The following is a 16179-nucleotide window of genomic DNA, read 5'->3' as shown; positions in this document are numbered from 1 at the left end:
TTTTAACACCTTTCTCAAATAACGTATATTCATGGTACTATGTACTTATCCTATATGTCCATACCATTCATTCAACAGATACATGTGTCATCTCCTTAGTATTCAGGCCTTTTCCCATTTATCATGTCATATGATAAAATTACTTGGAATAGACGAAAGAGCGTTTAAACTTACCTTGAATCTCAACGCACGAGTTAGAAGGCAATCTTATAGCCAAGCTTTATCGCATGATCTGGAGTGTTGAAGAAGGGTAACATTCCTAAATGTCCATGTAGCCTCCAACTTATAGATGTGGTCGACAACACACTAATAAGAAGGACTCTACTAGACATGGCTCCGAGACTGTCACGCCCCGAACCTGGGCCTGGACGTAACACGATACCGGGTGCTTGACTACATGCGACTGAGCGAACCAACTGGTTGGCTGAATCAACATGTGATATCATAACATACTAAATGCGGAAGATAAACTACACATGCTGGTATATGAAAGTCTGGATGATATAAATCAAAGTGCAAAATACTAATACAATTCTGAAACATATTTGTAGCCAACATAGCTTAATATGAAAAGCCTGCGACTCTGTCTAAATGTTACTCTAGTCTATGAAGCCTCTAATGAAGTACTGAAAACACTGACTGTCTGAAAATACTGAAGACTGTAAGGTAATGATAATGCCCCGAAAGAACTGGGGATCACCAAATAGCTGGTACGAAAATCCTAGCGCTTTGAATCATCAACCTGTAAATCATTACCTGTATCGTGAGATGCAGGCCCCGGGCAAAAGGGACGTCAGTACATTTGAATTGCACTGGTATGTAAAGCAACTGAAAGAAAGAATTATAAATGCTGAAACTGAAACTAAGCTGATAACTGAGAATTGATAATTGATAACTGAAATGATACTATTGAAACTGAAACTGAAATGATAACTAATAACTGATAATTGAACTGATAACTGGTAACTTAAATGATAACTGAAAGCTGAAATGATAACTAATAATTGAACTGAACAAAAGAAGTAGGGATATGAATACTCCCTCTTCTGAATGATGAACAACCTGTTTATCTGAATAAGCTACAGCCTCGAGCCCAATATATATGTGCACAAGCTACGGCCTCAGGCCCAAGTATACATATACATAACTACGGCCTCAGGCCCAAAAATACATAAAGCATAAACTACAGCCTCAGGCCCAAACATGCATAAAGCATAAACTACGGCCTCAAGCCCAAACATGCATAAAGCATAAACTACGGCCTCAGGCCCAAACATGCATAAAGCATATAAAATACGGCCTCAGGCCCAAATACAGGTGTTCAACATTCAGGAATTTAAAATCAGGAACAGAGAATCATACTGCAATACATGATAGTGAAATACTGAATCACACTGAGTTACATGATACTGGAATACTGGATCACACTGAGTTACATAATACTGGAATACTGAATAGGACTAGACCGAGATATGTATTCTTGAACTGATTATGAACACTGAAACTTCAATTGTTTATGGCATACTGAGTAATCTATACTAAGACTTGGGGGAACCAAACCCAAGTCTATATTGAATACGCACTGAGCTCACAACGTTCAGAATGAAAGTCATGAACGAGTTATGAAGCTAGAGAATAGAAGTACTACAACTATTCAAGGAACTAGGCTAAACTATATTTCTGAGGCAATTAGTAACATGGTAAAGAAACATAGTGTAGGGAGAATCATTAACATTCCCAAACATAGAGAGTTAGCCTCACATACCTTAACTTCCTGCTTTTGAGTCTAATACAACATTCGCCAACCCTTTCAACTTTAATCTATATCAATACAAGTCAAAAGGATTCCATATTAGCAATAATTCTCATGTTTTGGTTACTTGGGCATTTTCTCAAACACTTAGTGGCATAAAGCTTCATAGTCCATATTAATGGTGTATCTACACCCAATAACCCATTCTCTTGCTCCTAGATAAATTCTAAAGTCTCAAATGGTTATAATCAACATCATTCTTTATCACCCATAAGGTAAACAACACCCTTAACCTATAATCAACAATCAACACCCCAAACCTATAACCGTTCATGCTTTTCTATCAAACCCATCAACTCATATCTCATGAACTAGACTCTATAATCATTTATCCAATGCTAGAATCAATTAGAGGGTGAAGACATTACCTTTTTGAAGTTCAATCCCCTTGAATTCGAGTTCTAGAGTTCCTTCTCTCAACAATGATGTCCCAATCAAATATCTAGTGATATGGAGGGTCTACCCATGTTAATAAGATGTTGGGAAATTGAAATTAACTTAGAATCACCATTAGACCTTACCTTGGATGGTGGAGGGGCCCTTAAGGAGTTAGGTTTTTGAGAGCTCCCCTTTCTAGAGCAAGTTTTTGTGTTTTGGGCTGTGGGGGACGAAGTAGGGCTTTAAATTGACCCCCAAGTGCGCCCCCGCGCACCTGAAGGCCTGACCGCGCACCTGACCACGCAAAATAGCAGTAACACTGCCACAAGTGCGCGGCCGCGCACGGGGCGCGCATATTGCGCACTGTTCTGTAAAACGCGCGTAACATTTTTCACAAAGATCCGTTTGGGATCCACAATATATCTTTGGAAAGATATTTCAAAAGCCTACAACTTTTGTGTTTTGAGTTTTCCCAAATACCTTACACATGTTCACCAAAATCTTGTTGCAAGACTGACCTTTTGTAAACTTAGTAGATTTTATCGAATCTTGTACACCTCACTCTTCGTTTTGATTCTAAAATAACTATTTTCACCCATACTCATTCCGCTAGGACTTCATATGTCTAAAATATCAGATTAATACCCATTTAACATATCCACACCTAGTCCGAATGTATGGGGTATTATAGAGACATCCTAGAACACTTTAAAACCTTAGGCTCTGATACCAAGTTTGTCACGCCCCAACCTCGGGAGGCGCGACCAGCGCTCAACCGAGTGAACCCGACTGAGCAAGCCTATTAGACACTACCTACCCAACTCATTATGATCAAGAAAACAGGTTATTATTGATTATTCAACAGGAAGGCTTCTTAAAAATTTTCCAAATCGATTCATTTGTTACATCATTGGTAAGTTTTTCAAAATTACATACACTTTTCAATTTGAAGGAACAAGGGTCCAAAACACAACATAATCCACTGACCCTTCCAATACCCATATACAACCCGCATAGTGTCTATGGAGCCTCTAAAGATACAAAAAGAGAGTCATAACAACACCGGCAACAAAGCCCCGACTATACCTCAAAACGTGGCAATCATATAAACAAAAGATGTGCTATATGACCCCAGGAAGAAATGGGGCTCGCCAAGTCTGCTGGGAAGATGATGATGATGCACCACTAGCTGCGATCAACACTATCTACTATGGAGCCACCTACATCCATTTAAAGATGTAGCGCCCCCGGCAAAAGGGACGTTAATACTGTCAAATAGAACTAGTATGTATAACTAAACACCATCTCATTAGAAAGAACAATAATACAAGAAGAAATATTCATGGAATCAATGGAAACCTTAAACAACACTACAACATCAAATTAAGGATCACATAAGCTTTCAAGTGATTTTCATAGCTTTAAATTAGGACATCATTAGTATCAATACCTCATCATTCACAATATCACCGTACTTTTATACAGAGTCCGACGGTCGTCCCATTTGGGACATTCACCACAATCACAATTCCAGTTTCAATTTTAAATTTCAGTTTCTAGCACAGTACCACCATGTCTGCGACATGGCGTCCAATCACGGCCCGATCGGCTAGGCCGTCTCAGCCAAGACATTACCGTTTTCCATCGATCCTTTCATTTCATATTTCTTTCACATATATCATTTCATCGGCACTAGTGACCACAATAGTTATATCATACCTTGTCTCTTGGCCGTATTTCATAATGCAAGTTCTTTCCTACATTTCACATTATTATCATTTTCAACAAACAAGCCTTTCAAATCAAGATATTGAGTACACACGAGAGCAATTACAGATCATAGGTAAGGAGAGGCCTTCACATACTTTGGCATAACAAACTTTATTCAAACTCGCCTGGAAGTCTAGGCATTTTAGCACATATTCCATATCTTTAACACATCCTCAAATGACAAGATAGCATAATGGGAAACATTGAAATATATATATTGCACATATATTCTTGCAACACAAGCATATTTGGAATAACAATTTCTACATCAATCAATTTTGGGACTTACACCAATTGCATGGACAAAAAGGGGTTCAATTTCTTAGAAGAAGGGGGATTTAGCCATACATACCTGAAATTCGCCCCTTAATAATACTACGGCGTCCACCACACTAAACGACTTCAATCTATAATAATGCAACACATTTGTAACTATATTAGTAAGATTTCTATACTTTAAGTCATTTATATTTTTTATCAGACATCTAATATGCATATCTTTCTACAACCTCCTTCAATGGAATTTCTTCACCTAACAACCGCCTTCCATACCAATGATTCACCTAGCCATCGTCTCTAGGCCATCCACAACTTCCATTAGCACATGCATGCCCGACAATTCACACCCAAACCATCAATCTCCTTAATTAATCCATTTCACAATCTCTACAACACCCACACAACCTAGGTTAGGCACTTATGGCTTCTAATCACAATCCCATAAGTCCCAATATATATTTCATACATAAATAATCATCATAGAGTAGTTAGAGATGGTAGACATACCTCTTGTAGTAAAACTCTAGAGAATGCCCACTTGTAGTATTCTTGACCAATTTGGGGATTTGAATGAAAATCTATGGATCTTCAAAATTAATCCTTGTTAATATAAGTGTTTAGGAGTAATAATCAACTCAAAATACTCCAAAAACATTACCTTGGTTCATGGGAGGGAAGCATGGGACGGATTCCCATTGATAGAGCAAGCCCTAACTCAAAGAAATGACTTAGACACTCTCCCTACCCGGCCTTGGGGGTATTTATATGTCTCCTACGTGCGCGGCGCTGCACCTGGGCAAGTGGCCGCGCATCTGGCCGCGCACACAAGGCAGAAACTCCCAAATAAGCGAGGTCGCGCACCTGGGCGCACATATGAAATAGGTCTGGTAAAATGGCCATAACTTTCTGTATACATATCCAAATGAGGAATGGTTTGATGCGTTGGAAACTAGACTCAAAGCGCTTTAGTTTGATAGGTAGATCACCTCTTAAGTCTTTATATTTTGGCAGCAACATGCGCTTGAAGTCGGACCTTGTGCGAATTTTTCCTGAAACTTTAGCCCATTGCATAGTTCCCAACATGGCTTAGTCCTAGGTATCTACTTAGGCCCTCAACAGTATCCAATACAACTCCTAAACGTATTATCATGATCATCTAAGTTTTTTACAGTCCTTAACCCCTCGTGAAAAGCAAGATGACACTTAAGCGACCTGTGAGTGTGCTTGTGGTCTCGGACTAATAGGGATTTTTTTTTGAGGGGCCTCACAGGCAATACCCAAAGTCTCGACGGCTCTCAGAGTTTTCAATGTCACCCAGCACAATGTTCCTATCCCTTTCTTGGTTCAGGAGTTTATGGAAGCACGTCTGCCATCTTTGTCGAATCAGAGCCTCGGCCAACAACACTTTACCTTCCTCATCCTTGATGCACTTCACTTGGTCCAGGTCACGTGCCTTCTTCTTTCGCACCTCGTCTAACCTGTATAGCTTCTTGTCCCCTCCCTTGCCTCCAAGTTCTTCATACAAGTGCTCAAACTGCTAACTTTGCTTCCTTCTTAGCCACCTCATACTGCTCCCTATTCATCCTCCTCTCCTCCTCGTCCATGCTTTCCACAAGCTTTAAATAAGCCACTTTCTTGGCTTCCACTTTACCTTGGACCTCAGTGCTCCACCACTAATCCCCTTTGCGGCCACCATAAGGGCCCTTCGAGACCCCCAATCCCTAGCAGCCTCCCTAATGCAACTCGCAGTCGCGGTCCACATACCACTCGCGTCCCCACTGCTCCTCCATGCTTCCATAGCCAGCAGCTTATCCCCAACTTAGTCAAAGCTGCCCACTTGATCCTAGAAAGACCATACCCAACCCTCTTTCATAGCTTCCTCATAATCTCCAAATCCATGAGCAGGAGCCTATTTGTAACCACTCTTCAGGCAGAGAATACATTTAACTTATTTTAAACTAATCACATTGGACTCACTGGAGGGGAAAACCTCGAGTCCATCTTCTTTATTACCTAGTCATAACCCCATCGTTTATGCCTACAAAGTTTTAACTGATGCACAGGTTAATGCGAAAGTCAGAATAAGACTAGAAATCTCATGCGAAAAATACAGCAAAGCTAATCATAAGTTACAATATATCAATTTTATTGAGAATTTAAGAGAGCAGAGACGTGTCTAATTTTCGATAAAAGACTGGATTTTTCTCAACCATTCAATTGCTTCAGTTCTATCCTTATTCATCATAAACTCATGTAGGAATGCAGAAAGTTCATCATTTATGCCTCTCGTCTTTAGGAATTCATTTAGGCCATCTCGGAAGCCACTGTCCAAATCCCTGAAATAACACAAAACAAATATATAAAAATAACAAAAAGACACGCACAACCATAAGAAACTGCAACAAAATAATTAACAGAGACAATTTATTAGAATGAAGTTCTACTACTAATTTTGATCGACATAGATAGGTAGAGGATGTCCAGAGAAAAGTGCAACAATATGATGTTCAACATAGTCCACACTTCTCATACTAGAGCAGTTACCCAAAATAACTTTAGACACAGCTTTCCCTTTTTATTTTATTTTCTAAAGAAGAGTGTAGCAGGCTACTAGGATGATCTGATTCAAGACAGTTGATAGCTGTCCTTAAACATGAAACAGTGTTTAAGGCCTTGCAAGCAGAAATTTAGATAGAAAATATTAACAAGAAGAAAAGAAAGAGATTTCAACTCTTTTTCTTCCCTTTTTTTGGGATTTTCCCTTTTTAAATGAGTGAAATAGATCAGTCTGAGTGTAGCACGAGTGATTTTATTTTGAGTCTCACACAACTTACGATAGTTGTGTGAGGCCTCTTTTTATCTGACATATTTGTGTACCCATATCTTACACAATTGGGTCCACAAAATTTTGGGACCACACACTTGTGAGACAAAAAAGAGGCCTCATACAACTAGTGTCAGTTGTGTGAGACACAAATAAAATTTTTCGTGTAGCACATACACTATATAATAAAGTAAGAAGATGTATCATACCTAACATTGGGCCCCATATAAGGCTGAGCTGGAGAACCATCGCTTCTGAGTATGTATACTTTCTGAATTTCTAAGGAATTTGGCCAGGATGAACAGACAAACTCCAAGAACTCACTACCTTCACCCTTCCATATGTCAACTAGCACACTTATGTGAAGCCGCACATCTTCCCCAATATTTTCATCACTTGTTTTTGGAACAGTAATTGATCCATCAAACATCGTTGCCTCGATTTTGATATGTTCATCATTGCCGAATTTTCTCCTCAAGGTAATCCACTGTTCGCCTGGCCGATCTTCAACCATGAATGTGTTAAACTTTGTAACAGGCTGGAGAAATCCAACATAAAATGTGAGAAACAATAGGGTGCAAATATCACCACAGTCAAACATTTAAAATGGCTTAAAGAAATGTCAGAGCTAAGTTACACTTGCCTATCCACAAACTACAAAACGACAGACAGGTAAGCTAATAGAGATTCTTAAAGCATAACTAATCACTGCAGAATAGCAAAAGCAAATTGGTTCAAAAGAAATACATGATTTCTCTAGTTCTCGTTATCATTTTTTCTTTGGATTACAATAAGCAAAAGGATGGAAAAATTAGGATCTGCAGTCCGTTCATATTAAAGGAACCTTCTGCTTTCTTGATAAACGATTCAACTGCAGGAGCAACCAATTACACCATAGAAAAGACTAGTCAGTTATACTAATTTATTTCTCCATAAGGATTAGTGAATTGTATCTGCATTATCATGACTCAAGACATACATCCAAGCATACGGATGATTGAAGCAGCTTAGACATATCAAAGATATGCACCTATCTGAAGACATTCTAACACATATATAGACAAGCTTATAGAACCAAAAGCATGTCAAAGTGGCCGCTCTACCCCTGTAGCTACTTTTACAAGTATGGTGCTGCTCTAAGCCTTTTGTACATGCAAGTCTTATTCTCCAGTAAGAACATCTCCATTTCTCTCTTCTGCTCTGAAGAGATAATAATACTACTACTACAACTACTGTTACTATTCCATAATACGAACTAGCTGGAGCCAGCTATATTGAATCCTCTATATCTGTTTCGCTCCATTTGGACCAGTACCATTCATCCATTCAATTTTTTGTCTTCAGGACAAGGGGATCCTTTAAGTCTCACACTTATCACTACTCTCTCCTACATTTTTTTTTTTTTTTTTATGATTGTGGTGTCCGGACCAGCTTGCGCACCTTCAACTAATTCCATTGGCTACCCGCTGCCTCCCACCAGCACAGGTACTAGTTGTTTGACCAAAAGTATAGATCTTGATTCAACTAATTAAATTTATACAAATGAGGGTTAATCTTAGTTAATAATAATATCCTAAAAAGAAATTCCCTGTAGTGCAATAAATAGCCCGTAGATCTGTTCCAAAAGCTATGACGGTACACCACAGTCAATAGTTAAGAACCAAAATAGAAGTAATGTGGCATTAAATAGTGAAGAACAACAAGAAAGGATGAAAGTAATAAATATTCTTTCCGACAATCGAGAATGATGAATAAGCGCCCCAGATATCTCGGATCCAGTGGAAAAGTGTAAGCAAGAATCTTAGTGAAAAGGTTATTTTTGTGTGCTTGTGATGAGACCCAATTTTCTGTCTCTAAAGTCAAAGTATCTTTTACAAATGAAGTCTATTTCTATACAAGAGCAGAGAATATCCACTAGAATATTCTCTTTCATATCCTATCTTGAAGCTATCAGTTATAATTTTGCCAAGGGTACCCGACCTCGGCCTCGATCCTTCATGACTCCTCGGCTTCAGCCCTTGCTGACTTTTCGACCACGGCCTTCACCATTTCTTAGATCACTTCGACACGCGACGGCCTGGGAGCGTTTCACCAATTCCATTTTATTTTAAAGTATTCTGAAGATAGATTTTGACCCATACACTAGGTAACTTTCCCAGGATTGGACAAATGAGAAGAAATCACCTAGTGTTTCTTGTCTCCACTAGAATTTGAACCTCACTACACTCTCCTATAATCTCCAACCAAACTTAAGTACCCTTGCAAACCTAATATAAATGTTCCCAAAATGTTGTTTTAAAAACATTGTGTCATAACTAAGAAACCCAAAAAGTAGGATACTTAGCCTAAATATTCCAGAAAGGAACAATAGATAAACTGCGAGGTTGAAGAGTTACCGGGTGGGGAGGGGCGTAATCCAACTGATAATTGACTTCATTGCGAAGGATTCTGAGTATGTTTGATTCAAATGGTGATTTTTGGGTTGCCTCTGATGCGTGAGACCTGGAAAATTGAGAGATGAATTTGCTATAATGGAGAGAGGAATGTTGGCCGTGAGAAAATTGAAACGAAAGAAGTGATCTACGAGATGCTCGAAGAAATGCCGCCATGAACATAGAGTCCTAACTGAAAATTTGAAGAGGTTTTGAGGGGTTTTTAGGGTATTTAGATGGAATTATAAGGGCGCCATTCATGTTTTTGGGTATTACAAAAGCCTCCTGTCTAGTTTGATGGGGTTGCATTTTGCTCCTCCTAGGTTATGAAGTTTTATACTAAGACCTCTCAGGTAAATTTTCTTTTATTAAGAAAGGTCCAAGTTTGTTTGAACTTTGCAAAATGAATCAAATTTGTCATATGTTGACTAGTGGCAGAAGTTTTGGGTGTATTATACACACCATGCCATGTCAATAAAAAGTGTATAATAGGTATATTTATTTTAAATGTTTAATAGGAACAAGTCCACATTCTTGTGTCAAAATGAGAGAAACGGATAAGTTTAGGAGGTAGCATATGTATTTAGTCGAAATTTTTCATAAATGTAATATGCCGTAATAAAGAAAGAAGTGCTCTGGAATACATATGTAATGCTTATGATAATAATGCAGTAACATTTTTTTTCTACCACAAGGGTGGCGTTGAGTAGAGTACACTGGATATACATCATTTACAACTGATAGAAGGTTCTCTTAAAGCAACAACTCTAGGAACCAAAGAAACGGGCTACCTACTAATGATGTATAGATTTTAGACAGAGAGGCTCATGCAAGGGCGGCTCAACATATTCGGTAGTCTAAACCGAAACTTTAAAAGGAGGCCTTAATTTTTTTTTAAAATACTTCTTATATAACTTTATTTGAAAGATTATTTTTCTAACATTTTGAGTTGCAAAATAATTAATTATTAGTCAGTTTGTTTAATCTTTCTTGAGACATTGTTGATTTTAAATAACATTTATCAATTTTATTTTTGAAAACGTCTTTCATCTAAAGAACTGTTAACATTATTCTATAAGCAATACAGGTATTTGAAAAAGAATTCAGTATTTTATCTGATTAAGTATATCAATTAAAATATTATATTCCACTACTACTATATTTCTGATCACTTTTAATGTAAAAAGTAAGTCTTAGCCAACAATACCTGAATGATTATTATGTTTTAAGGAATATTCAAGATTTAAATAAATATAATAAAAAACTAAAACAATAGAACATGTTCTAGATGTTGATGATTCACTGCTTCAATTTGCTTGTTGCGCTTTCGGAATGAACAAAAAGAATATGCAATACATTGTCCGACACACCTCAGGCTTTCAGTTTTGACAAAATAATAATTTTCTTTGAAGAATAAGGAAACGGAGTAAAGTAAACTTTATTTTCTGAGAAAAAACCAAATAGAGAAGCAGAATTTGGGTTATATATCCTACTGAGTAAGTCAAATATAATCCAAAATAAAGTCTACATTCACATACTAAGGTAAATGTGTTGATTTTATTACCTAATTTACCTCATAATTCACCTCATTTATATACCACAAATTGTCTTTTAATCAAAATTTAATTCAATATTTGTTTTTTTTTTAAAGAAAAAATCCTATAAATATAGTCCCTAATATTAATAATTATGGAAAAATGGGCCCCCCCAATTTGGAGGCCTAAAGCACTTGCCTTAGTGGCTTGTGCTTGGAGCCGGCACTGGGCTCATGAAAAAACTTGTACTTATGCCAGTGGGGTTAAATTAGCAAATTGGATAGCTTTCTAGTTCAGACACAATGTAGGCCTGAGAGGAGACAATCACTGAGGAGGAACATCAACAAGTATCTGGTGAAATAGTCGAGGTATGCGTGCAAGCTTGCCCAACACATTGCTTTATAATTTTTTTTTATTGAGAAGTAACATTAGAGCAAAGCTCAATGGACCCATGATTCAGCAGTTCTTCTATCATTTGTTCTATGTGATCATCTTCAAGTGGCTTCACAAATTGTGGTATGCTCTCCACATCATGTGTCAATACTTATGGCTTTGCACTACCATTTGTTGTTTCATTTCATAGGCAATATGTTCTTGAATGGGTGCATTTTTTAGTACATCAACATGTGAAGATTGGATTCTATGTTCTTGTGCTGAGGAACCGATGTTTTGATCATTCAATTGACTCCTTGCTGCCAGTCCGTACCTCCGTCCCCTATGTTAGGCGGCCGTAATATTTTGTTACGTTCTACCGCTGTTACGCCAGAATAAAAGGTTATCGCTACACCCTCTCTAGACAAACGATTTGATTCAAGCCACTCCTTAACCAGCTGACCTTACTTCGTAACCTTAGCCTCCCATCGAATCTTTTATTTCTCTTGAGATTTCTTCAATGTTCAGTATTTGGCCATTTGAAGTGAAGCCATGTAATATTTGTGCAATTTGGCTGTCAAAGTAGCTGAGAGAAGCTTTGAGAAAGATGTCTGTGGCATGTTTGAATTGTATGGAAAATTGGTTCTAGCCCTTGGACCACACATAAGCCTTGTTGCTTTATCATATGCTCTTGCTGCATCTTCTGCTGATTGCTGTCTCAAATGTGCCTAACCAAATTCTTGTCTTCCTGCAAGCAAAATATACCATTTAATTTTTACTTTATCAAAATTCAATAACTTTGAGTCCTGAGGTGGATACAGAATTTTAAGTGATATATATCAATGCAGAGACAAAAAAACTAAGTTATTTCTTCCCATCTGCCTAATCCTTGGTTGTCAAAGTTGCCCGATACTTATGTTGGTGGATCGAGTGTGCACAAGCCGTCCCAAATACTTCTATCGTAAAAAAGAAAGATTCATAGTCTAATTTTGATTACATATTCCAACAAAAGTATCACCAAACTCAGTATATGATTGCAGTTCTTAATTCATTCAACTCGTCGGCTTGTAACTGAGGTCTATCTTGCATACCTGATTTATTCGCACTTAAAGTAAAGAAAACCAAGTGTATCTATTGCAATTATCCACTTAGAATAGTAAATAAGTACTTTGCACCTATGAATGACTACATTATAGTAGGACTCCTAAACTAAATTAAAGACGACTACAATTACAAATTTATTAGTGTACGGGTCAAAATCTGATCAAATGGTTATCAATAGGAGTGGTAAGAAGTCGACCCAGCCATGGTCATGCCCATGAAGCGTAATGGCGACGAGTATCACGGCCGTGGCCGAGATAGGGTCATCAGAAGGCTCACACCACGGAAAGTAACATTAGGGTGAGTGAGGAAAGGTGCAATCATGAGGAGGCACGTTGGTTAAGAACCATTGAGTAAAAGGAGAAATAGACAGTATATAAAGGGGAAAAGGCAGAAGAATAGAGGGGGGAAGAGAAACGGAAGAAAAACTCCTGGGAGAAAAAGGAAGAAGTCCAGATTTCTGATCACAGATCTTGGCGGCCCCCATCGATGAATCAATAATGTTAAATCCCATAGTTGTCAAAGAGATTCCTCTCTTATCTTCTTTGCTTATACAAATATGGAAGAATATATCAAAGATTCATGAGGAGGCACGCTAGTTAAGAACCATTGAGTAAAAGGAGAAATAGATAGTATATAAAGCGGAAAAGGCAGAAGAATAGAGGGGGGAAGAGAAAAGGAAGAGAAAACTCCTGGGAGAAAAAGTAAGAAGTCCAGATTTCTGATCACATATCTTGGCATCCCCCATGGATGAATCAATAATGTTAAATCCTGCAGTTGTCAACGAGATTCCTCCCTTATCTTCTTTGCTTGTACAAATATGGAAGAATATATCAAAGATGTAAGCTTGTTGTGCATCTTGCAATCTTTCTTAAGAACATTGTATAAACTCGGTCCCTTTGATTTTAGTTCCCATCATGTCTAAATCTAAAGTTGATTATATTTAGCTAAGATTTACCTTCTATCTCATTATCAATTGGTTTTATCAAAGAGTTTAACACTTTTTTGGTCAAACAATTTGGCGTCGTCTGTGGGGAATTCTTAGCTAAATTCTTTAGTTTCCTTTAGATCTAGAACCAGTCAAGTATTACTCTCAGGCTGTCACAACCTCACCACTTCAGTGGCAACGCCTACTTGAAAAGGGTAGATAAGTTCTTGAAAATAACCGTATCAATCTAGGTCAGACCCCTATACGAAATAAAAACCATAACCGACGACTATACGAGATCCCTGCCTCCCCGTAAAGATAGGCTTAGCGAGTCACACATACGATTTAAGTAGGACCACGGTCACTATGTGCTAGATATAACCGCGATCCCACGCGACGTGTTCGCCTTGTATCTACCCTGGGGAAGGGATGATAACCCACTGCATGATCTCTTAGGAGGTCAGACATATCCCGCATTATTTTCGTATCACGCATGCTAGATTGTCTATAAACAAAGCATGACATGTTTCCCTTATTATGTACGCATATCGAAAATACTGGGACTCGGCCTCGATGTCCCAACGGGAGAGGTAAACCCAACTCACAAGAAGTCTAGATGCATTTAGATGGCGGAACTTAATGCGGCTGTCAAATCAAAAGCCACTATGCGAGCACTAGGCGGAGCAAGTAATCCTCCAACGCCATTCCTCCCTTCATCGGCTCATTAAGTCGAGGTAACAGATAATTTCATTTTGATTTATCTTCACTCTTTTGTTGATTCAAAATAGGAATGCGAGCACTCGCGGGGGTACGCGAGTAAGGGACTAACGTCTCCAAAACACCCCCGGAAATGGTTCCGTAGCATACCACATCGCAAGTAATGACCGAGAAGAACCCACTAAACCGCAACGTAATCACAAATAACAAAAACGAATCGGTGCAGAACAACTGTTAAACTAAAAAATTATTTGACCAACGATCTCCGATGAAAGAAAATTTGAGCAAACTGGGACTCGCCCATAAAGCATGTGACATTCTCCAATGAAAGCAAAATTGAGCGAGCTGGGACTCACCCAGGAAACGCACAGTACTCTCCAAATGAAAGCGAAATTAAGTGGACCAGAGCTTGCCGCGATGCACGCATATACAACACGGCGACGAGTAATGTCCCCCAATGGGAATAACACAACGGGTTATAATTTTGGTCTTGCTTCCAAATAACACCCCTACTTCAACCTCATTCGAACTCGCAACGGGTTATAATTTTGAACTTGCTTCGAAATAACACCCCTACGGCCATCGGCCTTCGCCAAGAGAGAAGTTCGACCTCACTCGAACTCACAACGGGTTATAATTTCGACCTTGCTTCGAAATAACACCCCTACGGCCATCGGCCTTCTCCAAGAGAGAAGTTCGGCCTCACTCGAACTCATAACGGGTTATAATTTTGACCTTGCTTCAAAATAACACCCCTACAGCCATCGGCCTTCGCCAAGAGAGAAGTTTGACCTCGCTCGAACTCACAACGGGTTATAATTTCGACCTTGCTTCGAAATAACACCCCTACAACCATCGACCTTCGCCAAGAGAGAAGTTCGACCTCACTCGAACTCACAACGGGTTATAATTTTGACCTTGGTTCGAAATAACACCCCTATGGCCATTGGCCTTCGCCAAGAGAGAAGTTCGACCTCGTTCGAAATTACAACGGGTTATAATTCCGACCTTGCTCTAAATAACACCTTTACTGCCATCGGCCTTCGCCAAAAGGAAATTTTGACCTCATTCGAAATTACAACGGGTTATAATCTCGACTTCTTGATGAATCTTAACTTGAACCCGTCCGAATTAAGATTGGTTCTGCCTAAGTTGGCAAATCAGAAGCCAACCTCGCTTAAACCGCAAGTCCGAACTTGAAATCAAAAGAGACAGGGACTCATCACAATGAAAATCAAAAGATACTGAAATGAAGACGAAACAACCACTTTATTCTAACGTAGACACGCGGCAGCTGCGCCTTACACAGGGCCAAAACGGGCTCCTAAGGAAAGATAAAAGTAAACAACGAAAGAACAATACAAAAAAACTAAGTACACAAGATGCAGCAAAAGCTTCACTCCGCATCATTTCCACTGTCGTTCGCCCCAACGCCATCATCGTCATCAAAAAGGAGCTCACCCCCGATATCAGTGCCCTCCCCGGCTTTGGGAGTCGCAGGGTCGTATCTACAGGCAGTACGAGCCTCGCGCGCCTTTGCCCAAGCATCTTTAAAGGTGGCCTCCGGGATAGTCCCCGCCCCCACAAACCCTTGTAAATGTCTCGCCGGGCCACAGCATGGACCCATAACTCATACAGGCAGCGTGGGACCGAGGCAGAGGCGGACTCGATCTTGGCCAAAATAGTTGTTCCTTCTCGGCCTCGAGTTCCACGACCCGGTCTCCTAGGCTCGAAGCCTCCCGGTCGATTTCACCAATAGGCTCCTCAAGCCGCGCCTCCCTCAGCATGGTCGTAGCCCTCTCAGACTCCTGCTCAGACTGAAGGACGCGGATGGTATCCTCCAATGCCGCCGCCCTTGCTAAGGCTGATGACTGAGCCTCCTCGGCACTCTCCATTTCGACCACTTTCTTTTCCATCTCGGCCAACTTCTCCATCCACTTTGCACTCTCTCTAGTGGCATTCTGCTCGAGTTGGGCCTACAAAGACAATAACTTCGCCTGAAGGTCCCCGCACTCTGCAGCAACCCCCTT

The 16179-nt window shown here is 39.4% G+C and overlaps 1 protein-coding gene across 1 annotated transcript; it reads right to left on the bottom strand.

Moving 5' to 3' along the window:
• Window positions 6305–9734, bottom strand: LOC109227265 (uncharacterized protein At2g39795, mitochondrial). The gene is made up of 3 exons (XM_019392357.1): window positions 9461–9734; window positions 7274–7602; window positions 6305–6576 (listed from the first exon to the last, which is right to left on the bottom strand). The coding sequence occupies exons 1-3, from the start codon at window positions 9677–9679 to the stop codon at window positions 6417–6419; spliced, it is 708 nt and encodes a 235-aa protein (XP_019247902.1). The 5' UTR covers window positions 9680–9734; the 3' UTR covers window positions 6305–6416.

The sequence above is a fragment of the Nicotiana attenuata genome, chromosome 6 (assembly GCF_001879085.1).
Source record: "Nicotiana attenuata strain UT chromosome 6, NIATTr2, whole genome shotgun sequence".
NCBI classification, from domain to species: domain Eukaryota; kingdom Viridiplantae; phylum Streptophyta; class Magnoliopsida; order Solanales; family Solanaceae; genus Nicotiana; species Nicotiana attenuata.
This window is presented reverse-complemented; position numbering and strand designations above follow the sequence as displayed.